Genomic DNA, 26,503 nt, shown 5'->3' with positions numbered 1-26,503 from the left:
TGTACACAGCATTGTGCTTAATAACAAAAAAAAAAAAAAAAAACCCACCTTAACCAATGCCGTTTTGAAATAACAGTATGACAGCAAATAGAATCATACTGATCTGCAATCCAGATTATGAGAATAATATAAAAGGATGTACATGTGTCATTGAAGAATTCAGACATTATGGCTTCCATTCCTGCAAATATAACACGTGTAAAAAACATTCCTCTAACGAAATATAAAATATTATTGACAGTATTTCATAAATTACATTTAGCAGCAATCAATTGGAATATGACATTAAAAGGAAAATAAATATGTAAACAAAAACAATCTGCAGTTTTCATACACTATTTTCACCAAAATACTTATTTGAATTTCATTAACTCCATATCTGAAATATGAATGCAAATTTTGCCCATTAGGAATAATTACGCATTGTGAATGCAAATGCTCTGACATCTACATACACACACACATATACAGGGTGGTTTAAAATTCCACATACAAACTTTGAGGGGAAGTAGAGAACATCAAAAACATCGGTTCGCCTATTCTGGGGGGAAAACCCAAGTTTCTGGGTGAAAAAAAAAATCTTACCTCCGAATGAGACCTACTAACTCACCTGTCATCAAAAGAGACCAGATAAAGGTTCTTCCTCATGTCACTAATGGGAATCGAACCCAGGTCCTTCCGACCAAAGGGTCTATACCATCTATACTGACTGAGCTACAGAGGCTCTTGACACAAAATGTTTCATTAAACAGATGATAAGTTTGCATATAGCTAATAAAGGGTGAGAACTAATTTTTCTCTCACAGAGCCATTAATAAGTGAAACAGTTTGCCTGTTGAAGTGGCATGTGCATCTAGTTTGAATAAGTTAAAATAAAGGAATGACAGCTGATGTGAATGATGTATAGCCTCCCCTCATGAGTCTTTGACTTATTGGAGATATCAAATGATGATATACACTGCATGGAAAGAAGTCAACAGACACCACAGTGTGAGGAACAAACAGCCATGGCACTCACCTTAATAAGATGTAGGATCTCCTTTTTGCTGTGATGACTGCAGCAATCCTACAGAACATACTTACCACTAGTGTATGATAGTGATCAATGGAAAATTTGGCCCATTCTTCATGTATGCATGTAATGAGGTCCTGGACTGTTGCAGGATGGACATCCCTTGACCTCACTCAATGCTCCAGTTCATCCTACAGATGTTCAATAGGGTTGAAATCAGGATTCTGTGAGGCCAGTCAAGTGTGTCAACATTCATGTCCACAAACCACACAGTTACAGCTGCAACCTTATGTCATTGTGCATTGTTCTTGAAGAAAGAGACAATGGTCAGTTCCATAGAAACACCACAAAGTAGGAAGCATTGCACTGTCCGGATTATTCAGATACTTCTTGGAGTTCAATTTTTGTGGCACCACAAACAGAGATCCAAGGCCAAACCTATGGTGTGGAAAAACAGGACCATAACATCACACCGTCAACCCTGAATTTCACAGCTACAGTTAGTCACCCTGGCCACACCAGATGTGGCAGATGCCTGGGGAACATCTTCCCAAGTTTCCACATCCCACTGTACATGCTCTTTGTACCAATGAAGACAACGTGTGTTGGTTCAGGTAACATGGGACTTGCATATTGTGTTCGTGCCATGGAATCCTGTGGTGTGTGTGCCTCGGTTGTGAACAAAATCTTCACAAAATGTTTCTGTGTAGATTTGTGTTCCACAATACCCAGAATTCTGCATTCAACATGTTGGCCAACAAATGGCAGCTTTTACATATGATCCTTAATAGCAACTTAAGGTCACATTCAATGAGTGTGGTGGGTCATCCACTCACGGTAGCACTTTCAGTTGACTCCCTGCGCTTCCATCTCAGTGTGGTATCACTGACTGTTGACTAGGAAGCCCAGTTTGTTCACAATTTGCCAAATAGATAGGCCTGCAACATGGCATCTTGTAACAATGCCTCTTTCAAACTCCATCAGTTCCCTTCTGTGACCTCGTAGTGCTAGATGTAAAAGGGGCTCACGGCCGTTGAATCACCATACAAAATGAATTACATAGTACAATGCACCTTGCCAATGGGATGTTGACTTCTTTCCAAGAAGTGTATTGCAAATGGAGATTATGTCCAAATCCTAGCAAAACAGAAGTTTCATGCTTCCATCTGAACAATAACCAGGCTAACAAAAAACTGATGATCTACATCAACCACAAACTGCTACGCTACAACATATTCCCGAAATATCTGGGCGTCACTTTAGATAGAATTATATCTTTTAAACCACATCTCATTAAAACACAAACACAGCATCCAAGTTAAAAACACTAAACAATATACTGCAAAAACTATGTGGAACCACTTGGGATGCCTCAGCAGCAGCAATGCTTTGCTTGACTGCTCTCAGTTCTTGTTTACTCTACAGCTGAACACTGCTCATCCATATGGCTGAACAGTGCCTATGTGTACTTGGTCGATATTCAGCTTAACAGCACCATGCACCTTATTTCTGGAACTGTGAAATCAACCCCAACCTACTGGCTCCCAGTGCTAAGCAACATCCCACCTCCACACTTCTGCATATCAAACTTTCTTCTACATGAATAGAGCAAAATCATGGAAATCCAAGATCTCCCAATCTACAAAGACATGCCATCCCTCCAATCCTAACAGTGAAAAATCTTGCAGAGACAAGTTTTGACATGAAGGAGATGTGGAAAGAGTCGGTGTAACACTCCAACAGGAGACTTCCATGAATTTTATTTTATTTATTTTATTTTAAATTTATTTTAAACTAGTGCAGTTGACGGGATACTCAACCTAGACATACAGTTGTAGTCTATTTTTGAATGTCTCTTTTATGACTGTTTTATATTATGTTTAAGTATTTTGTCTATTTTACACTAAATTATTATATATATTAAAGATTATTGTAATGTAACTTTTCATGTGTGAGTCATTTATTTAGTATACACAAAATAAATAAGTTCCTTGACTTCTATTTGGATTTATATAGGTCAAATTTATTTTAAACTAAGTTAGAAAATACCGACAAGTTTTGCCAACTAGCTGTTTGGCTTCAACAGGGTAAAAAATAGATGTAAGATAACTTAAATGCTAAAACTGTTACACTAAAATTATAAATGAAGGAAGAACTGAATACAATTGTATTTTTACAAAAAACAGAAGAACGTGTACATCACACATATGGAGCATGTATGATCTCACTTGCTGTTATGTAGGAACGTTCTGTAATGAGAGCCTAGTCCACCTTTACTACGAGTTGCCTCAGTTCTAAAGATACTTCAGGTGAAAACTTTGTTTGCTTACACTTGGATAAAGGATTAAACTAAATTTATAATAGTCTAACCAAGTGAAAAAAACTTCCAACATCTTTCTCTAAATCCAGAGTAATTTAATAATAAGGTGAGACACCTTTTGACAACTCATATAGGTAAATATGACTTCTCCATTACTTCCACCTTAGTATCACCACCACCTCTGGGTCTGGCTCCCACTGACGAGACCTAAATAAAGGTCGAAACTGGTCTGGGCAGTGGCCCTTCCCTTAATGCATAGCATTATACATGTCTGCAAGGAGATGTGCTTTGCATTATGGGTGATACTAAGATAAGTGATGAGAGCTTAGTCCATCTTTACCACGAGTTGGCTCAGTCCTGAAGATACTTCAGGCGCCTTTGTTTGCTTACACTTGGATAAAGGATTAAACTAAATTTATTATTGTAAATTCTTATTCGCGTGTGTTTTTGTACATAACTGGGTTTGAAAATTTTATTTATAATGCCTGTTACTTTTAAAAAGTTTGATAGCTTTGGTTCTATTATCAGCTTCATTTTCATATGACATTGTGCATCCTAAATATTTGAATGTATTTACTTGCTTCATTATTTTGTTGTTTATTACTATTTTGTTTCTTATTGGATTAGCACCTTTGAAGGCCAGGACTTTTGTTTTGTTTGTTGATATTTCCATAGCATATGTCTTTATCAGATTATTTAGACTGCACAATGATTTTTGTAGTTCATCTTCATTGTTTCCAAGGATTATTTGGTAATCAGCAAAAAGTAGAGTAGCTGATCTGTTGTTACGGTTTATCTTGAATCCTCCTTCATTAGTTTTCTTCTATTCTTTTATGATTTTATCTATGTATATATTAAATAAAACTGGTGAGAGAGAGAGAGCAGTCCTGACTGCTCTCTCTCTCTGATCTATAAAAACTATGTGTGTGTTTCTATATTCATTTCTCTCTGTTTTTTTATTAGTAATTGTAACATAAATGTAGAGTCTATGCAAGACCTGCCTTTTCTGAATCCATTTTGTTCTTCTATTAATTTTGAATCTACTATATGTTTAAGTTTATATGCTAAGATTTTTGCATATACTTTATAACTGGTACTAAGTAAGCTGATGCCATGATAATTGTACAATCAGATTTGTGTCCTTTTTGTAGACTATTGCTTTTGTTCAATCTTGTGGGAATTTTCCTTCTTTCCAAATCATATTATAAAAGTTAAGTAACGTGAGCGAGAATTCAAGTCCTGCATATTTGATAAGTTGCAAGTTTATATTGTCTTCTCCTGGCTCTTTCCCTGTTTTGCTTTGAGTTAATGCTTCTGTCAATTCTTCTAGAGTGATGTTTTCCAAGTTGTCCGAGTTGTTTACAAAGGGTAATTTTCTGTTTTGAATGTTTTCATCATACCACAGATCTTGAAGATGTCGTACTTCATTATAAGTTGCTTCTTACTGAACAACTCATCTAGATCCTGGTCTTCCTCTGGATCTTTTTTACTGCAATCCTATTATCAAACACCTACTTTGCTAACCTTCCCTCTCCCATGCTTATAAAGTGACCATCAGCTTGACAAATTATGCAAAACTCTACTCCTTAACACACACACACACACACACACAAATGTACTGGCTTAAGATCTCCCATTTTTTAATCATATATCCTAATAAGTCATATTTCCATAAAGTGTTTAATATACTGCATCTATGGTTGCTTAAAGTTAAAATTATTACTGTTCAGAAATTTATTTTTTATGAAAAAAATATTATATTTTGTCCAATCTGCAGTTACTCCCCAGCAGGCAAAATCTACTCGTCACATGAATGGCCAAGTGTGTCAAGGCCTCGTGAACACACTTGATATAGCGATGCTCACACATTCCTGAATACAAACAATGCCAAGTTCCTAATATCATCATTTTCAATATCATTCTGCCATTGATGTCTTCTATTCATTCTCCTAATTTTTCTCATTACACTCATATCTATGGTTTCCAATCTTTGATTAACTGCTTTGTTTCTAATGAAACAAAGCTTTGTTTCTCAGATCCATAATTTAAATATTTTTCAATACTGTCTTGTATATAGCTACTTTAATGTTTTGACTAATCTCTCTCTTATTCCATATAAATTTATTTACTTGACTCCTTTCTATACAAGTTGTGTTAATTCTACTGCCTATTTCCATATTTAATAAAATTGTACCTAAACAGCCGAAATGTTTTACTTATTCTACAGATTTCCCATTCAGGATAGAGCTGATGTTTTCAACATTCCTGCCTATTTTCCATGAATTTAATTAATGATTAATTTAATTTGATTAATGAATCCTACACTTATACCAGGTTTACATAAAGGTATAAATTCATATGCATGAAGTAAAGAGCTCAGTTGAATATCTCCAATTTTGATATCATGCCAAATGAACTACTCATTTCTTACCTTCATAATGTGATCCATACAAATAATGAATAACAGTGAATCACATTGTGGAGAAAAGTGGCATTAGGCTTGTTATCATAATTGGAGATATTCAATTTAGCTCTTTATGCAGATGATGCAATACTCTTGTCACACACCAGATTTTACATCAAACCTTTTCCTCCATCTCCTTCAGTTCTAATTGTTGACTTCAAATTGAAAAATGTATTGCTTGATATAATGTGTCATTTACACCATATAATTGTAGCATTTTAAACAGTTTTCTACTGGCATCATATCATATGCTTTTCCAGATCTACAAAATTTAAACATAAACATTACATCCTTGTTATATTCTCATGATTTCTCAACTATTTGCCTTAAATTGAAAATCTGATCCCGAAACTCTTCAGAGCCTGAACCTGGCTTGCTCCACCAAATATCTCTTCTACAATTTTTCTTAGCTTCTTCAAGTATACTTGCATAAATATTAGCTGGAACACTAAATAGAAAAATCCCACTGTAATTCTCACATTCATTGTTATTTTCCTTTTTATATAGCTCTACTACAATCATTAGTAATTTGATCTTCTAACCATGCATTCACAATTATGCAGTGTAGACAATTAAAATTTTTACTAATTATTGTATATGTCGGCGTATAAGATGACTCTCAAATACTTCAGAAAACCCCTCGAAATCATGGGTTGTCTTATACGGTGAGTATAAAAAGTAAATCTTGTTTTTTCATGACCTGTACTTCGAACTGGCACACTCTTACTACCTTTAGACTCCACTGTTTTATTGCTTATCATATCAAAGCTCATAGGAGTTTCATCCATATTTCCAATATTTGACAATAGAAATTTATGTTCTTGTCTCAACTGAATAATAAATTTATGGAAACTCAGGGGCACGCCAAAAGTATCCGGCGCCAGTGTGCAAAACTTTAGTTGGTGCCCCTGTACCCCCCCCCCCTCCGTTTATAAAAACATATCAGTGAGTAAAAATTAAATACGAAATTATTAATTATAAGTTTATTGAACAAAAAGCAGAAATTACAAAAAAAAAATTATAAAAAACAATAAACATACAAGAAGGGTACAAAAACAACAAAAATAATTTGGAAAAAAATAAAGTAGTTTGTTATTTGGCAAGAAAATCATTTGCAAATTGCACCTTATATAGTTTTATGTAAATTAACAGATAAACTTACAGTTTTATAAAAACAAAAATATTAAATTTTTTTTGGTACAAAATTAAACTAACCATATTTTATTTGGCAAGAAAATCACTTTGTCATTTGTACAGATATAAATAAGAAACAGATTAACTCACAAGTATATAAAATAGGAACATATTAAACATTATTGGGTAAAGAAATAGGTAAATAAATATTTAAACAGAAAGAAAAATCGCTTTAATGGACACACCATGCCTGTGAGGCCTGTCAGGAAATACCCACTCGACAGACGTTACACACTATGCACATGGGATCGATTTTTGTATTGGAGTATTAATAGGCTTCTAAAAGAGTAAGGTTGCGATTGACCACGAAACCTAAAACGTAAGAAGTTGAGGATGAAAACGATAATACATATCCTGTTTTTCAGGAGAGATTATTTTTATTTAATGCAACTACCTGAACATCTTTTCATCAGCCTATTCATTATATGACGATAGCCCTGTGAAATGTCAGTTGCGCTAGGTTCTCAAAAACAGACTGTTCTAAGTTTGATTCTAGTCCCGACTAGAGGAACATCTTCAATTGGATCCATAGTTAGTCGATCTCTTGCACAGGCGAGCAGGGTTTCCTCCAGGAAACTCGGGTTTTTAATTCTGCAACTCAACGAGAGAATCATGGAAAAATCATATCAACTCCTTAGATTAAGCATTCTTGTTCCCTACACTGTTGTGAAACTTGAAATTTCACAATGAATGTTATGTGAATACTGCATGCAGTAGCTAGTGCGAATTTTGCATTAAAATGTAAAATGCCCATAAAAATAAATATATTAATAAAAAAGTACAAAAAGTGCAGTTTAACGTGAATATTTCTGTGGTATTAGAAAAATTACGCATCAAACAAAAGAATTTCAATAAGAAATTAGACTACATTTGAAATTATAGTAATATTTGTTCTGCATGTGTGTGTAATTTTTTCATACTATATTTTTATTTTAATAATTTCGATGCAACAAATGAACTGTTTTCGACATTGTTTCATCAGTTAACAATGCTCTCTTCACTAATTTATTTCACGAATAACTTCGATATCCAACAATCAACACTTAGTGTGTTTTTCGTTTAGTGTTGTGAGTGTCCTGGTTATAGCCTTTCGCTTAATTTATCTCTCCACCATGCCAAAAACAAACAAGAAAGTCAACACAAGCCCTCAGAAGAGAACAAGAAGAGTGGAAAATATTCCAATGCCACCAGTGTCTTCCCCTCAAGAGAACAGAAGGAAACCAATGATTGGTGATTGTGCTATTCATCGTTTAGCAAAATAAAGTGGAATCAAAAAATTGAAACACGATGTGAAGGACGCAGTTAGAAGAGAAATTTTTCTGTCCGTATCAGATCTCATGAAGACCTCGTCAGCGTAACTGAATGCGCTAAAAGAATCACAGTGAGGGGGCGAAGATGTTCAGATAGTGCTTGGCGCATCAAACAAGGTCGTTTATGGAGTGTAAACCAAGCAGTACCTCACTGAATCCTTCCTCTTTTCAAAAATTCTACTGCGTAAACCAATGATCACTCACAAAAAAAAGTTTTCAGTTTTCTGTTTTAAATAATTGTAATTTCGATTGCTGAACTTAAATAAATTATCTTGGAACTGACTCATGTTTGGGCACTTACTGCTTTATGAAATTCACTGGGGTATTTATTCATTGTTCTTTGAATGAGTTCTGGTAAATATTTCCTTTGTTGATGCACCTGATATTTGCAAACAATTGATGAATATGTAGTTAATAAGGGTAATCATTCAAACATCTACTGTTATATCAAGCTGCTTAACACGACTTTTGACGGGTCGATCAAAAGAGACGTTCTGAGAAGAATGGGATTCCAGAGGGATCTCATACGAGTGATCCCATTGGAACCCTAGAAAGATGGATTGAGGATCCCTTCAAAATAATTTTCTGTTGTTTTATCCTTATTTATTCAATTTATCCTTATGGGTACTAAATGAGTGATCGTTATGGGTGACTATAATTATCCAAACATTGATTGGGTAGAAGAGAAATCTCGTGAAAAGAAAGAAGAGGAATTTATTGAATTGTTGCAAGACAACTTTCTCAAGCAGCATGTGAAAGTTAAGTTTGTTCACAGTCAAGAAAGGGGTAGAGATAGGTTTTATTCCCAGAGAGCAATGGAATAGTTTGCCTTTAGGGGTGGTGAGTGCATCTAGTGTGAATGAATTTAAGGGAAAGTATGACTTCTGTTTGGGTGATGATAATAATAATAATAATAATATATTTGTTCAAAAAAAAAAAACTCGTATAAGTGGACCTCGTAGTTCAAACACACGTTCTTCAATGGTCAACTGTATATAACAGAGTTCAGTCAGAGAATGAAAATCGCTACCAATAGAAACCGCTAGGCCTTTGTTCACTACCCTCCTACTTATTGTAAAATGTCTAAAACAAAAAAAAAAGTAAAAGCCGCATTAAAAAGTGAAAAAAAGTCTCCTCTATAAAAAACTGTAAGCCCAGAACCTTAATTACGATAAAAGACATTTAAACTTTTGGCAAAATATAAATAAATTTGTCAGTTATAACGTTTTGCAGTTTCTGTTATTTCAAAACATAAGGTTATTTCGAAATATAGCATTAACATATGGATATTCAGGGCATACACAAATCTGCTATTCTTAAATCGTCTGGATTTCGAAATTGTATCACTCTGGTATTGCTCTTGCATTACTAACTTTTTAAATGTGTTTCGCAAAAATAAATAAATAAATAAAAATAATAAAATAAAATAAATAAATACACAAGTGCCTATTAAATTAGTTTTGTCTGTAAGCATGTTAGTCTAGCTGGACTTTAAAAAAAAAATAAAATAAAAATTGGTATATGCAAGCCTCATTCAAAAATAAATTATTATTAATAATAATTATTGAGCATGTCAACGTGGTTCAGTTTGGCTTCACTCGAGAATATTTGAATTGGTAAAATTTTGCAAAACAAGTCGAACTGATAATTCTGAAATATATAGGTGGAATATACTGAAATTTGTTATTAAAATTATATCTTGATTGAAATTTTTCCAGTGATCCAAATTTTACTTTCAATTGGATCATTTCTAGTGATAAAATTACTCAAAACAAAATCATATGTCTAGAATTCATTGAGCCAACAAAACTGCTACCAGCCACCCCCCAAAAAAGGTGAGTTTTGAATGGCAAGCTTGTACGTGTAGTGTATAACATCATTATACACGTACAAGCTTGTTCAATGCATCTAAAGCAAGTTGGAGATTCATAGATGAAGACCGCAGTATTTTGCTGACAAAATTCACTTTATTTAAAATATCAAATTTACCAAATCTTTGGTGCCTTTACTCTCCTGGTGCCTGTGTGTGTCGCACATATTGCACATATGGCCAGCACACCCCTGTGGAAACTGGTAAGTTTGTGGTCAAGATCTGCTGGTAGTTTTTGAGCAATTTTTGTTTTTTGTTGTATAACCAGATTTTATCTGTTCATAAAACGATTACACCATCCTGAATGGATATGCATAATGGATATAACAACACTATCTAACGTTGCATTAATACAAGAAAGAAGAAATGGGGGGGGGGGGGGGTCATCTTATACAACAGACATAAGGTTAAAACCTAAAAATAGCCTAAAATTTAAGTCCTCATGATAGTGACTGTACTTCCTAGCTTTGAATGTTTCTCAACGCCCCCCCCCCCCCACCTTCCCAGCTTTTGGATGCCAAAATATTCCTCTTGGATATTTTCTGCCACTGTTCTCTCATTTCTTGTTTCTTTCAGTAGTCTTTCAAAGTAATTACTCCAGATATCTAGAGTATGATCATCTTCAGTTTTCATGTCATCTTTAATACCTGATTCCTTTTACAGCATTCTTTCTTCTTTTTAAATATCCTTCAGAACATATTATGACCTCTGTGAGATACTTCATGATCTTCCATACTAGTAACTTTAATGATCTTACAACACAAATCATAAATAGATGTTTATTGACTAGATTATATTTCACTCAATTTCAAACCAGCACCCTCAGAGCAGAACTACTTATTATAGTCTGCATACAATAATGAGTAAGAATTCAATAAGTGAAATAATTCAAATTGTAACGGACAAAAAAAAAATCTAATCCTAATTAGCACCTGTTAATGTTGTAACAAAGAAGTTATTGCTGCCTGTTGTGTTTATCTTAAGATGACTGTCTCCCAAATTTTTGGAAGATTAATGCAGTCATATCTGTTAAGGAGTTGTAAAACTCGATGTAGCTTAAAAATATCAAAGTGCTTTAAATCGATTTTTACATAGGTCAAGTCTCATGAGAACTGTAAATAATCTTGTTTGTTTCTTTGTATATTTAGTTAATGTAGTTAACCCTATGGGAAGTGACTGTATTTACTGTTTTAACGTCAAAAACAAAGCCAATGCTTTGCCATCGGAACTTTGTATATAATTATGTGTAAGAGCATAAGAAAGTTGTTTACAGTTAAGTGCATGAGAAAGTTGTTTGCAAGCTCTGCGCATAACATCTTTAAAGTTAGTATCTAAGAGTGCCACTAGGTTCAGACAAGTTTCTGCTGGCCGACAAGATAAAAAAAAAAGGGAGTGCTCAGAGGAGAACAAAGAACGAGTTGAACTTAAAAGAAGATGAGTCATGATGAATTTTTTGCAGTTTACAACCCTTAGTGCAAGATCTGGAGAACAAGAAAATAAAAGGGGACTGAGTTGAGCATAAGGTTCTTCCAGTCGTCGGAAGAGGAGAGTCAGTCAGAACCAGAGGAGGTCAGAAGCAGAGCAGTAGCGGCAGAGAAAGAGGAGAGGAAAGGCTTCAGTTACTAAGCAGGACAGTCCAGGTCCAGTTGCTGAGAGAGAGGAAGGCGAAGTGCTGTTACCGAAGAGAGCCAGGGCCAGTCGGCGGCAGTTACAGTCATCGGCTGTCGGCAGTTAAAGGCACAGTCATCGGCAATTAGTAGCAGAAGTGGCAGAGGTTAAAAGTAGAAGTTCCCGAAGACTAATTGAGGATCCAGAGGAGAATTTGCCCGTATGCTGAAACCTCTTGCATGTGCTATTCGAGTACTGCAGATTGCAGTCCAAAAGCACGCCAATATCCCGACATGATACAGTTGAAGCAAGACACTCCTGAAGAAAGCTTAAGATCTGAGATAAAAGAAATGCCAGAAAGACTTTAGTGTAAGATTCTTGACTGAATGTACAACACAGCCTCTGTAAGTTCCATCCTTTTTGTAATTTTTCTCTTATAATCTAGAAGACATGTCATATATGGACTGTTAAGAATTAGTTTAATAGTAATAAGAAGTGTCCATAAGAGAGTCAATTGGCATGTTAGAAGTTGATATCAAATTTGTAAAAATAACTTAGCAGAGAGTTAGCTAATCTCTTTGCGAGTAAGCTAGAAGTTTAATAAATTAAATTTGTACGCAGAGAGTAAATAAGTTTTTGAGTTATAGAGATTATTTAGTGTTGAAGAAAAAGGGTTCTAATTTTATGCTAAAGAATTTTTTAGATGAGTAGAGAAAGCAATCTCTCTGTCATTTGATTCATGTATATTTCATATTAATGTAAATAAATGTGTTTTAATTATTTGTTAAAAGAGTGTTGCCTGATCCTTTATCTTACAATGCACTGCTTCTAAAAATAATCAAACTTGTGAGCGGGAAACAACTAAGGCATTAAAAGTGCAGTTTAATTACTTAAGAACCACAACTGTTTATGTAAACTTTGTTGAAGGAATTTACGCTAGTAAGAGAGAGAGATCTACCCAATGTTTTATTGAGTCTTATGCCGAATATTGCTATATTGGATGGCGCAGTCTTACAAATAAATTTTCCGGTGTTCATAGGCATATGACTAGTAAATACGGAAGGCAAATAAACATAGTATGCAGTAGAATAAGTAAGAAAGGTTACGAGAGAAAAAGAGCGCACTGCTAATTAGTAAAAATAAGAATAAAAGAAGATATTACAATAACGTAGCAGGCAGCATTCGTTACAGAGTCTCCATAGTTCAGTTGGTATAGACAAATCCCTTAGGTCAGAAAGACTGAGATTTGATTCCCGTCCATGACGTGAAGAACCTTTATCTGGTCTCATTTGACTAAATGTGAGTTAGCCAGTCTCATACGGAGGTAGAGGGTTTTTACACCTGGAAACTTGGGTTTTTCATCCCTCAGAACAGGTAAACCAACCCTGTGAACGCACACGAATTACAGTCATGAATACATGTGGCCCAGTCATATGCCTGATTTGTCAGCTATATGTTGGTCCCAAGCCCGGACAAAACAGGGAAAGTGGGGGAAAGCAATGGTGAACTACCCTGTAAAAATAATATTACCAGAACACTTTGTGGTAAGAAACACTTGCCTACAAAGTTACCAAAGGTCAGACACAACCGAATAGTTAAATCATCATCTACTAAGGTTAGCTAAGAGACTGCTTCATAGCTATTGCTAACTCTAAAAATAGTTCCCTGAATTGTGATGACTTCTATACAGCACACAATTTTCTTCTGTCTACTTCCCTGTGAAGGTGTCCAAAGCATGGTCTGCCAGTACTGACTTGTTATAATGATGGTAGTGAATACATTTCTTGTATTCTCTAAGACATGTGGCTAACAAATCCTCCCATCTGTTCATAGTATGCCAAGTAACAATCAGAGGGCATTTCATGCACTCCAGGATGTGTTATAAGTTGGAGTTTGTCCTGAGGAGAGTGAATCAGAGGTGTGGCTTGATGGCACTGTGAAGGTTATATTTTATTAGTACTTGGGCTGTCTTTTCAGATGTATTCCAAATATGTGGAATAGGAATAGTGTTTGGGGAGGGAGGGAGGGGGAGGGGCATGTAGTATTTTTTTCTATTTTGTACGAGCTGTAGACATTGTTCAAAAAAGTGCAGCAGGGATAGTTGAGTTCTGTAGCAAGGAATGCATAACTAGAACAAATAGCCTGGCTATTCCTGAGTTGAGCCTCCATAGCTCAGTCAGTATAGATGCACCCTTTGGTTAGAAAACCCGGGTTCAATTCTTGTCCATGATGTGAGGAGCCTTTATCTCATCTCTTTCAACTAAAGGTAAGTTAACTAGTCTCGTATGAAGGTAGAGGGTTTTTTTCTTACGGTAGCTCGGGTTTTTCACCTCTCAAAACAGGCAAACCAGTCCGGTGAACACACACGGCTACAGTCATAAATACTTACAGTATGGCAAGGAAGACAATGGGGAAACCCCCTTGCTTCATAATCATCTCCCTAGTATAGTAGAATATTTTTACCCTGCCAGCCATAATATTACAATAAGGTTGAAGGAAAAATATACACACACACACACACATTGCTGAGTTAGTGTTTGAAAGATCCCACACTGTTGAGCTGGATGATGATGTGATTGTCCACATCAACATGCTACGAGTTCGTGTTTTGAGGACAATCTCATACTCTTGGGTTGAATGATGATGTGATTGTCCACCACATAATGAATGATATCCGCATTAAAAGTGTCTGAGGTGTCCAAATACGGACTCTTCAAATGCCAATTCAAAAAGCAAGGACTATTTGTTCTAGTGATGTAGCCCTTGCTACAGAAATAATCTTTGCTGCACCTTTTCTTGGACAATGCTCCTACAAAATTACAAAAATTTTGTAGTTTTGTAGGAATAGTTCTCCTAGCTGAAACATTCTCCTAACCTTAGCTGGTATGGTTGCATTAATCTTACAAGAATTTGGGATGCAGTCATTAAAATGAACAAAACACTTATTTACCTCACTTTGTAGCCTTCATTTGCTTCCTTTACCACTCCTCTAACTCTGACAACCATGCTGCCCTTTTTGAACTATAAACTCATCATCATCTGTTCATTGGGCATCCACAAATGCCATATAGTCCCTCCAATGCTTGGTGACATGCCACACCAGTCCTCACCATGCATTGTATGCCTTTCTGGAGGCTTCAACTCTCTGAAGATCAGTCACTACACACACACACACACATGCACCATCCATCTCATTGACAGTCTATCCCTTCCTCTTTTTCCAGGAACGTTACCTTCTATTACTGTTCTGAGCAGTCCTCCTTCCATCCTTTCTATGTGTCCAAAATATTTTAACATTCTCAACAGTCTTCTGTAACACCACATCTCAAAAGCAGCTATCCTTTTCTTATCTAACTTCTTTAGGTTCCGAGTCTCTCATCCATAAGTTACTGTTGGAAAAACAACTGAATCCAAATCCTCAACTTTGTTCCCATGGAGACAGATCCATCCTTCCAGATTTTAGACAAGTCTCTGACTGTTGTTTTAGTCATTCCTAATCTTCTTCTGAACAGCAGTTCTTCACATTAATAATGGATCTCAGGTACTCAAACTTGCTGACTTCCTCAACTTTTTTTCCATTAAGATACACTTGTTTCTGAAGAGCTTCCCTGTTTGTATTTCCTTTGAGAACCACAGACTATAAATATTTACCCAAATTTTGAAGGTATCTTCCTAGAGGACTTTAACATCCATAACACAAACTGGCTTCGCTACTCCAACTTCACAGATCAAGCCAAAAGGGGAAACTGAATCATCTGCCATCAGTCATAACCTATCAACCAGAATGCCAGACAATCCTTATTATTCTTCTAACACTCTGGATCCTTTCTTAACTAGCACCCCCTCCAAATAAATACACTGTGGATGTCTGCTCTCTCCTTAGCAACTCTGACCAAAGTCATATTCAAGTCTCCTTCTAAGATGTCCTCCAGAATTTTTATACCTCATTTCCATGGTCATTACTTTTCACTCTCCTGATCCAACAATATGCACTGAACTAATAACTGAAATAATCCTCACTGGAATAAAAGTCTTTATTGCCCACTCCAAGCCCTCATTCTCAAAAATGTGGCTCTACAGTTCATGATAAAAATGCAGCATGGTTCAATGGTTTAAATTAAAAACACCATCTTCTCATTCAGCTTACACAAGTGTAAAAAGTTATCAATGACCAAAGCAAACTTCATAAGAATGAAATGCAATAAACTTGCCTCATGATCAAATGGCAGTTGAGCCTTCTGGTGCATTGGCTAAAGCATAACTAATTTCTGCCCTTCCTATTACCACATCTCTTGTATTCTGATGTCATCATGGTAACCTCACCCAAGGAAAAAAGCAGAACTCTAGGCATCAGTTTTTACTTCTAACTCTTGCTTGAACAACCAAGGAAAATCACCTCCTGCACTACAAACTGCCCACTACATCATGACTTCTCTGAACTTTTGCCAGAAGGACATAAAAAAAAAAACGATTAATCTTGATACTAATAAGGCTTCTGGTCCAAATGATATTTCTCAAGTTGTGCTCAAAACTTCTGCCCCATAATTAACACCCATCCTGCATCGCCTATACAGGGTGATTCAAAATTCCATGTACAAACTTTGAGGGGAGGTAGAGAACATCAAAATCAACCATATTCATATAGGAAAGCATGACCGGAAATGCCACCCGAAAGTGATAGGTGGCGTTGTTCGCCAGCATTCCAGGTAAGCAATTGGGGCTTTCTCATTCAAGCTTTCAACGTTGTACGAAGAACATGCGTCATTTTACGAATGCTGAGATGGCAGACATGCACCTCATTTATGGGTTAGCTGGTGGTAATGGACGAGCCGCTGTGGGAATGTATTGCAAAAGGTACCCAAACAGACGTGTATAGCATCAGCAAATGTTTGCATATTTGCATCAGAATTTGTGTGACTATGGATCATTCAGGGATCACAGGCATGATAGTAGGCAGCCACAATCGACGCAAAATCCCACGATGGAAGAGGAGGTGCTGCATGAGATGGAAAATAATCCAGAGACAAGCACATTGCCTCTGCTATAGAAGTATCTTGATCCAATGTATTGTGCATTTTGCACTCTGAGTCCTTAGATCCATTTCATCTGCAATGGGTCCAGTTACAGATGGCCAAAGATCATCCTCAACGTGTGGAATTTGCGCAGTGGTTTCTGCAGAAAAGTGCCGTAGACCCAGATTTTCCAACTTGTGTTTTGTTCAAGGATGAAGCTTCATTTACCTGCGAAGGGGTCTTCAATCACCACAATGCTCATGTGTGGGCCCATGAGAACCCACACACTTGCGATCACATGCTGCACAACAATGCTTTGTCATTAATGTATGGGCAGGTATCGTCGCTGACTGTTTAGTCAGCCCATACCTGTTACCATCCCGACTGGACTTGTAGAAGTATCGGACCTTTCTGGAAGAAGTTCTGCCAGATTTACTGAACAATGTTCTAATGACTCTGCATCGGCAGATGTTGTTCCAACACAATGGGTGCTCTAGCCCATTTTGGCATTTCTGGGCGTCAGTATTTGGACAGATCCTTTGGGGCTCGATGGATTGGGTGTGGTACATTGATTCTCTACCTCCCCTCAAAGTTTGTATGTGAAATTTTGAACCACCCTGTATAAGTATCATATTCTAATGGCATCTATCCAATAGCATGGAAGCAATCTTTCATCCAGCCTGTACCTAAAAATGAGAAACAAAAGTCAGCCATCAAACTATCATCCCACTGCTTTCACTTCTGTTCTTTCAAAAGTGATGGATATGGTTATCAACAACCAGCTTCTTCATATTAGCTGATAAATCTCCAGGCTGTGGAGAATCATCAATTAATTAGCAATCACCAGTATGGATTCCATCTATTCTTGTTCTACAGCTGATTGCCTGGCTAATCTCACCCATCTTTATACACAAGTCATGGAAAGATTTGGAGAAACCCATGTTGTTACTTTTGATATTTCAAAGGCATCTGATTGTGTCTGCCATTGAGGCCTCCTGAGCAAGCTACAATCATATGATCTCCCTACTGCACTTTGTGATTGGACTGCCAGCTTCTTCACTGTTTGTTCATTGCATGTCATGAGGGATGGCTTCTTCTCATCAGATTTCTCTATCGATGCTGGAGTATCCTAGGTTTCTGTATTCTCAACCCACACTCTTCCTCCTTTACACATTAATGACCTTCTCCCTCTAACTTCAAATTCTATTCACAGTTTTGACGATGATAGTACTTTTAATTCCTCTTCTTCATTCAAGAAATCCTGTAGTATGAAATGATAAAGCCTCAAGATCTTCCATAACCAATGACTTAGAGCAGCAACATGGCACTGTTGTGTTATAGGTCCTCAAACCTTGTGTGTGAGTCATCATAAAAAAACTAATAACTTCTTTTCAACAGCAGCAAGCACTTAATTAGGGCTAGATGTTTTTGTCTGTAATAATTTGAATTGTTTCACTTACTTATGCATAGACTTTAAAAAGTAGCTACATTCTGAAGATGCCACTTTAAAATCCAGCAAAATATAAGCTAGTCAATGTCATTTTATGATTTAGTGTTGTAAGACTACAAAAACAGTAAATAATCATAAAAAGATGATTCAACACGTAAGTCTGCCTACAAGATTGTTCATCTTCTATACTGTTACCAAAGTCTTTCAATGGCCTAATCTTTAGCTATCTTACATTTTGCTTTGCTTTTTTACGTTTTACTCTGTACTGTTTCAGTACATATACTAACTTACTTGTTGGAAACTTTTGATATGCTTTCTCCATGAATACCTCTTTAACTACTTGAGTCATGGAGTTCTGATTTTTCTATCCTTGCAAACAACTTAACCACATGCCACTCTGGCTGAATCAATCTGCAATTTGAATCTGCAATTCACTTTGGAAAGTTGCTCGACTTTCTTTTAAAATGTTCTTACCATTTTTCTTTTCAACAAGATATTAAATTTCATCCTGTTTAAAACTAATTTGATGATCACTTTCTAATTCAAATTACTGCATACTCTTGTTCCCGAACTAACACAGAAGTATCCTTATCAACTATCACATAGTCAATTAGATTTTTCTTATTTCTTGTGTATCCTTTCCTTCATGCTTACACAGTGATCAGAATACATCTTCAAAAATTATGAAACGGCTATCATGTTAGAGTAAAACTTCAGTTTAATATAAACCAAAATAATCACTCGACGTTTTGACCTTCACATTAAGGTCATCATATGGATGTTGGAAGTTTTAAAGTATACACATATATACAAAGAAACAAGCTACACTACAATCCACATGGTATGATGAAGTTACATTGATTTGGCCAACGATTAAAATTACTGTCCTGACCTCTGGCAGAAAAAAAAATACTTACAACAGCAAAGCTAGAGTCCTGTTATTATGTTATCATTATTATCTGCTATCTATTAGGTTACAAAATTAAATTAAACTAGAGAGTAATATGTTCACACACAAAAATTTTTTTTTTTCACTCATATAAGTATACATATAAGTTAAAACAAACCAGTATGGATGGTGGCCAATAAAAGCTGAAAAATTGCTTAGAGTCCTAAAGTCAGAGTTTGCTGGAAAACTTGAAGAACTAATGGACTGAATGTGTGACATCTAAATTCTTGGGATTTTTATGGCACCATTATTGTCAAGATTAGGTCAGTTAATCAAAATTTCATAGGATTCTTTAAATTTCTGTTTATACCAGGTTTGTGTAAGATGTAAAGAACAAGTACTTTTCCAATCAATTGTAGAGTGTTAAGAGTGTGATCTGAGATGCCTGCTTCAACAAATTATTAAATTTAATGTACCACTTTTTTTTTTTTTTTTTTTATGGGTAGGGATTGTACGTCCAGTTTCCCCAATATAAGGTAAGTTACTGGTGCAATAGATAAACTCCAGGGTGAGCCAATGGGAGAAGAAGATCCTTAGAGGAGTTGAATATGTTTTTAGTTTTATAGATGGTTTAAAAGTGGCATTAAGATTATAATGGTGTAGAATTCTATTAATTTTTTTCTGATAATCTTTTAATGTATGGGATAGATATGGTTTTACTATAATCTATATTATTGTTTTTTATGAAGTTTTATGAAGAACTTTATTAATAGTATTTTTGCTATAGCCATTATTTATAAATGTATATAGTTTGCAATTCTTGTTTAAAGGCTTGCTTATTACAGCAAATTGTTATGGCTCTGTTTTTGAGGGTGTTAATGACTCCAAGTTTTAGTGAAGGGTGGTGATATGAGTTAGCATGTATATATTGGCCAGTATGTGTAAGCTTGTGGTAAACAGTGAAGGAAAGACTGTCTGAGGGAATAAGTGTGACCACTGTATCCAGGAAAGGAAGCGAGTTCTGATTTTCAATTTCAATAGCAAATTGTATATGCTCATGCTGTTTGTTCAGGTGGCTAAGGAACGTGTTTGACGTTTGGTGGCTGTGTGGCCAGATAACGAAACCACCGTCACAGTATCTAAGCCAAACTGTAGGTTTTAAAGTAAAGGAATATAGAGCACATTGTTCAAAACCTCCCATATAAAAGTTAGCAATTGGGGGGGGGATAGTGGTGATCATGGCTGTACCTTCTTTTTTGTAGGTAGAAATTATTTTGCCATACGAAGGAACCGGAACGTACTACGTGGGCAAAGAGAGCTGTAATTTCAGGCAGAAATTTGTTCTGTAAGAGAAGAATTGTGTCACTGATTGGGACATTTGTGAAAAGGGCAGAAACGCCAAATTAACTAATAAATCATCTTTGCCGAGTGTTATGCTTTTAATTTTGTTTATGAAGTGTTGTGTGTTCTTTATAGGAAGGGAAAATGACCTACCAACTCCTTAAGTGTTGACGCTAATTTCTTGGCTAGGTGATAATTAGGGCTATCTATACCCTCAACTATCAGCCAAAATGGAATGTTATGTTTATCTACATTGGGAACATCATATATTCTGGGAAAACAGGCATAATGGGGTATTAGTTTTTTAACAGTGGTCGATGACCAAGAAGTGACAGACTTAAGTAATTTCACAATTTTTTTCTTAATCCTGTTAGTCAGATTATAGTTCACATTATTACGGGCAACTCCAAGGAGTCCTTAAACTCATCAATGGAGGCCCTAAACATCATGTCAAGAACTATTCAGCATTCACACAGTATCTATCATACTTTGCTTTGAACTCATTCATTCACAGTCATGGCACCCTCAACAGACTCTGGCTGCTTATTCCCCTCATTCACCACTCTCCCAAGTAAAAAACCTAGTTCTAACACCCTTGCTCAGTTCCCATGGATGACTGTAGTTCTCCCACCACCAGACCTGTTCTGAAAAATTTCCTCAGAATTAATCTTGTAAAAACTCCTCAGTGAATGTCTCAATCATATCACCCCTTTTCTGCCTATCAACCAATTTCTGTAACCAACAAATCTTCAACCTGTTCTCATAAGGTTCATTCCATAAGCCATCTTGGTCACTTGCCTCTGGATCCTTTCTATCTCCTCCCCATCGAGAAGAAACCCTGGTGTCCAGATCCGGGCACATTAGTCAAGATGGGATCTTATCAAGACTCGATAAAGGGGAACAATAACCTGCTTGTCTCTGCTCATCAAAGTATTCTTCAGTAACCAAGTGATCTAATGAGCTTATCAGACTTACTATCAGAGACTATTTGATTTATCTGATAGATTTAAGTTGATTTATCAAGGATGACCATGACCTTACCTTTGTCTGATGATTCTATTATAATTATATCTTAATTAGCTTTTAATGACTTGACTGCTACTAGTTCTGTTTTTGTAAAATTGCCACATATGGTTTTCTTTTTCTTCAAAACATTGCTGGTTTCTATACGAATTTTATCAGCTATATTACTTGGAAGAGAATTAACCACCTTACCAGCCATTATGGATCAAATACACATCCTCATACGCTTCGTATCCATCATGTATTTCAATGTAATACCATTGTAATATCAATGGTATTACAATTTTAATATGCACTTCGCATCCATGAAAACCTTGGCCGGTAGCATGGTTAATGCCTCTTTCTGTGTGGTATATAATATCCAATTTATTAACAGTTCTAGGTGCTACTGCAAAGTTTAAGCTTTTATTGAGTAATGTAAGTTCACCATTATTTACGGTGTCACTAGATAAGTTGATCACATTAACACTGTTTGCATGTGGTTGGTCACTCCTCGTCTCACTTGTTTGTTATTCACTGTTAGAGTTATTTGCTGGGAAAGAAATATCCTGATTAATTAGATTTGTATGATCAGCATTCAGATTTTGTAGTTGTTTTAAAATATGAAATTTAGCCTTAAGTTTTTCTTTATTACTTTCCAGAATATATTTAGCTGAATTATCAGTGATTCTCTCAAGCACATTCAAAATATCTGGATTTCATGTAACTAGAGAGCTCAGATTACAAATTTAAAACTTGATTTTGGGTCATTGCTAGGTTTTTGCAAGCTGTTTGAATTTGTTCCAAAAGTACTGCTTTGTCTGTACATGCACAGATATGAAGTGCTTGGCAGAAATAAATAATGTGATCCATATAGTTGATGCCCATTATCCCACTGTTATTCAATCATCTATATGGATCACATTATGAAGGAAAGCAGCATTAAACCTGATATCAAAGTTAAAGATGATAATCTCAGTTTTTTTTTATACAGATAATGTTATACTCCTAAATAAATGCAGATCAGGTCTGCAGGTTTTCTTAAGTAAACTAAAAAAACTATTGTAACATGCATAGATATGAAGTGCTTGGCAGAAATAAATAATGTGATCCATATAGTTGATGCCCATTATCCCACTGTTATTCAATCATCTATATGGATCACATTATGAAGGAAAGTAGCATTAAACCTGATATCAAAGTTAAAGATGATAATCTCAGTTTTTTTTTATACAGATAATGTTATACTCCTAAATAAATGCAGATCAGGTCTGCAGGTTTTCTTAAGTAAACTAAAAAAACTATTATAACCTTTAGTATGAAAATAGCAATAAAAAGATAGACTATGAAAATGAGCAGGAACCCTGAAAGCATCAGCTCCATCCTGAATGAGAAATCCATAGAATAAATAATTCATCTATTAAGGCACAGTTTTTAGTGAAGAAATAGATAACAAAATTAGCAAAGCTGGTATGGTAGGAGTCAATTGAATAAATTTATATGGAATGAAGAGGAGATTAGTCAAATTGCTAAAATAGCTATAAACAAGCCAGTGTTCAAACCATGGGTTGAAATGATTTTGAACTAAAATAAAATATTCCTCTTGGAATAATTGTAAAGGAACTTTGTTTTTCTAACTGCACGAATTAATAATCTCAGATAGAAATTTTTTGTTATCGTGAATTTTTTTTTATTTATCCAGAATCTGGATTGGAACAATTTATTTGTTCCTGTGAACATATATTTCTGGGTCGAAGCAAAAAATTTACTCCCAGAAAATAATGTTCCATTTAAAAAATAAAAAAAAAAAAACATTTATTTTTATTTATATAAATTTATATTTATTTATTGGCTATTCAGGATTAATTTAAGAATTATGATAGTGAAAAATAAATTATGTAAAAAAAAAGTTTTTATTTATCTATTGTTACTATTAACAATAGATAAATAAAAATAAATAAATACACAGAAGAAATATTTAATAAAATTAGTAACCTCAAAGCAATCACTGTAGGGGGCAGAAATATTAATGACCTAAGATATGCAGATGACACTGTTCTTCTAGCAGAAAACATATGATAGTGAAAAATAAATTATGTAAAAAAAAGTTTTTATTTATCTATTGTTACTATTAACAATAGATAAATAAAAATAAATAAATACACAGAAGAAATATTTAATAAAATTAGTAACCTCAAAGGAATCACTGTAGGGGGCAGAAATATTAATAACCTAAGATATGCAGATGACACTGTTCTTCTAGCAGAAAACAAATATGACATCAAAACTCTTATAGATGAAACCCTCAAGTATAGAGAACAGTATGGCCTCAGTTTCAACTTTAAAAAGACAAAAATCATGATAATTTCAAGAGAAAAGAAAATACCAAAAATATGCATCGATATAAAAGGAAATAAATTAGAACAGGTGCAAAAATACATATACCTCAGACACTTGATCATAGAGAATGACAGGACAGAAGATGAAATTAGAAAAAGGATTGAAATCGCAAGGTCAACTTTCAACAGTATGAAAAATCTACTAACATCTAGAGAATTAAATCTGAAAACAAGACTAAGAATCTCCAAATGCTACATATGGTCTACATTATTATATAGAGTAGAGACATGGACACTCTCCAATCTGAGTGTGAAAAAACTGGAGGCCTTGGAAATGTGGATGCTGTGAAGAATTATGAGAATATCATGGAAAGAAAAAAAGACAAATGAAGAGGTACTAGAGATGGCAGGCATCAACAGGAGCCTGATGAAAGAAATTAAAAAGAGAAAAGTCAGATATTTTGGACATATTCTGAGACATAACTGCCTACAAACGACACTTCTCGAAGGAACTGTTGAGGGAAAGAGAAAGAGAGGAAGACAAAGACTGGAGTGGATGAAAAATATAGAAGACTGGACCTATCTCTCATATGAGGAATGCAGCAGAGAGGCGCAGAATAGGACATGGTGGAGACACATGGTAGTCAATCTCCTGGAGGGAGAAGACACCTGACAGGACTATTAACAAGGAGAAAGCATATTGATAACTTAAATTTATTGAAATACAAAATAAAAGAAAAGTTATTTATAGAGAAGATATAAGCAGTGCATGTGTGTGTGTGTTTTGCTATGGATTTAAAAATACATACATATATATAATGTTTTTTCAGATGGAGCATTATTTCCTCAGAGTGAAAGTTTTTAATCCAAACCAGAACAATTTACCTGAGGAAGAAAAAATTTCGCTCTTTTGGATTAAATCCTCAAAGACAGATATACTAGAACCTAAACATCAGTTGTTTCAGTAGGACAGAAATATATTTACAAAAAAAATGTGTATATATATATATCATTCCACTGTGGAAAACTGTCTGAGAATCAAAAAAAAATGATTCATTCTTTGGATATTTATTTCCACCCAGGTTTGAACCTATGGCTCTGAGAGCTGGGTTAGAAATAAACCAGTTGATCTAAAACTGGAGATCACAGATACGAACATTCTGAGAAAAACTTGGAGAATTAAACATGGCATCAATGACAGAATCATATTAAATATGAAGATATTAGGAAGAGCTTGACAATGTTAGCATTTAGAAATGTGTGTATGAGAGCAAAACTAATCTCAAGTGGCATAGTCATTTAACCATCCAACCAGCCACATGGATGAAATATATTAAAATTATAATTTTTATATCCATATAATTTTTTCTATAGTATGCAAAGGTTATATTGACTTCAATGGACACTTCACATCCATGTGATTATGGATGCATATACACGTCCAGGCCGGTATGAAGGTTAAATAGAATGGAGAGAAAAGATTTAGTAAATTAGGTTTTAAATGCCTAATGGTAAGAAAAAAAGACCCAGAGGAAGAACAAGATTTAGATGGATTGGAAATTTTAGAATTATCTTAGAAGACTGAAATACAAGATCTGACTATATCAGATCCTAAAGGATAGACTAATTTGAAGGAAAATACTGATAGGAAGTCAAGTAATAATATGAAGCTTTTGGCTCTTCATATATTTAATAATATAAACTTTTCATTTAATATTATTACAGTATCCTATACCCACCCCCCTCAAGAGTACTTCTGATAAGTACTCTTGGGTGGTGGATATAGGGGCCCTTTATGAAAGACATTAAATTTCATTAACAATTTAATGATAATGATGACTGGAGCTTATAATAAAAAAAGTGTTAATGAAATAAAATGAATAAAATGAAAATCAGCAAGTAAATTTCCTATTATTGTGGCATTCCCAACTTATGAAAGGTGTGTGTGAACACTATTCACAGTCCTGCCAGAAAAAGAAATACTGAGAGAATGCCATTACGACATTTTTATTATTATTATTATTATTATTATTATTATTTGACAGGGAGTCCAGAGACTCATTGAGGGAGAGTGTGCCAACAGCATTGAACGAATGGTCCCCTTCCAGCTACTAACCGCGCTCAAACTTACTTAACTGAGCCATTAGTAGCAGAGGCTCTACCAATCGACCAACCTTTGCCGGCAAATATTTAAATAACTTCAAGATCATGCAGGAGAAATTTTAATCAGACCTCAGTTTAAACAAATGAAGTGTGACTATTCAAAAATATATGTTAGCTTACTTACCAACAAGAGCTAAAACAACTGTTAATAAAGGTGCGGCTGGAAATATCACATTCAGGTTTAAGTCCAATATGTGTAACAGCTGCACTGCAAGATGAGGAAAAAAAGAAAAAACAATTCACACTGATTCTTAAGTAAAAAATGTAAATGATTATTAGTAAGCGTGTGGAAAGACTTATGTGTTCGTCGAACATGTTGTTTATTATTTTAACGGTATAATAGAACACAGAAACTAAGTAAATAATTAATTTATTAACTTGATGCTGATATTTCGCTGGTATTATAACCAGCATCTTCAGAGCACAAAAACACTGTTTGTCACAATACGCGAGACTAAAACAACATGGTGTACTTAAACAAAATTGTAGCAGCAACACAAAGACTAAAGTCCTGATTTTGGTGCCCTCT

The 26,503-nt window shown here is 35.1% G+C and overlaps 1 protein-coding gene across 2 annotated transcripts in view; it reads right to left on the bottom strand.

Moving 5' to 3' along the window:
- LOC150108642 (membralin-like) overlaps positions 1-26,503 on the bottom strand; it is a 259,480-nt gene that overhangs the window by 75,255 nt on the left and 157,722 nt on the right. For both annotated transcript variants that reach the window (XM_090416100.1, XM_090416101.1), the window contains exons 8-9: positions 26,099-26,182; positions 49-181 (exon numbers count right to left, since the gene is read on the bottom strand). In XM_090416100.1, coding sequence (XP_090272226.1) covers positions 49-181; positions 26,099-26,182 — 217 coding nt within the window. The remainder of the gene's footprint in view (positions 1-48; positions 182-26,098; positions 26,183-26,503) is intronic.

This window comes from Typopeltis vanoorti, chromosome 3 (assembly GCF_054136105.1).
Source record: "Typopeltis vanoorti isolate ZY-2024b chromosome 3, IOZ_Tvanoo_1.0, whole genome shotgun sequence".
Lineage (NCBI taxonomy): Eukaryota > Metazoa > Arthropoda > Arachnida > Uropygi > Thelyphonidae > Typopeltis > Typopeltis vanoorti.
This window is presented reverse-complemented; position numbering and strand designations above follow the sequence as displayed.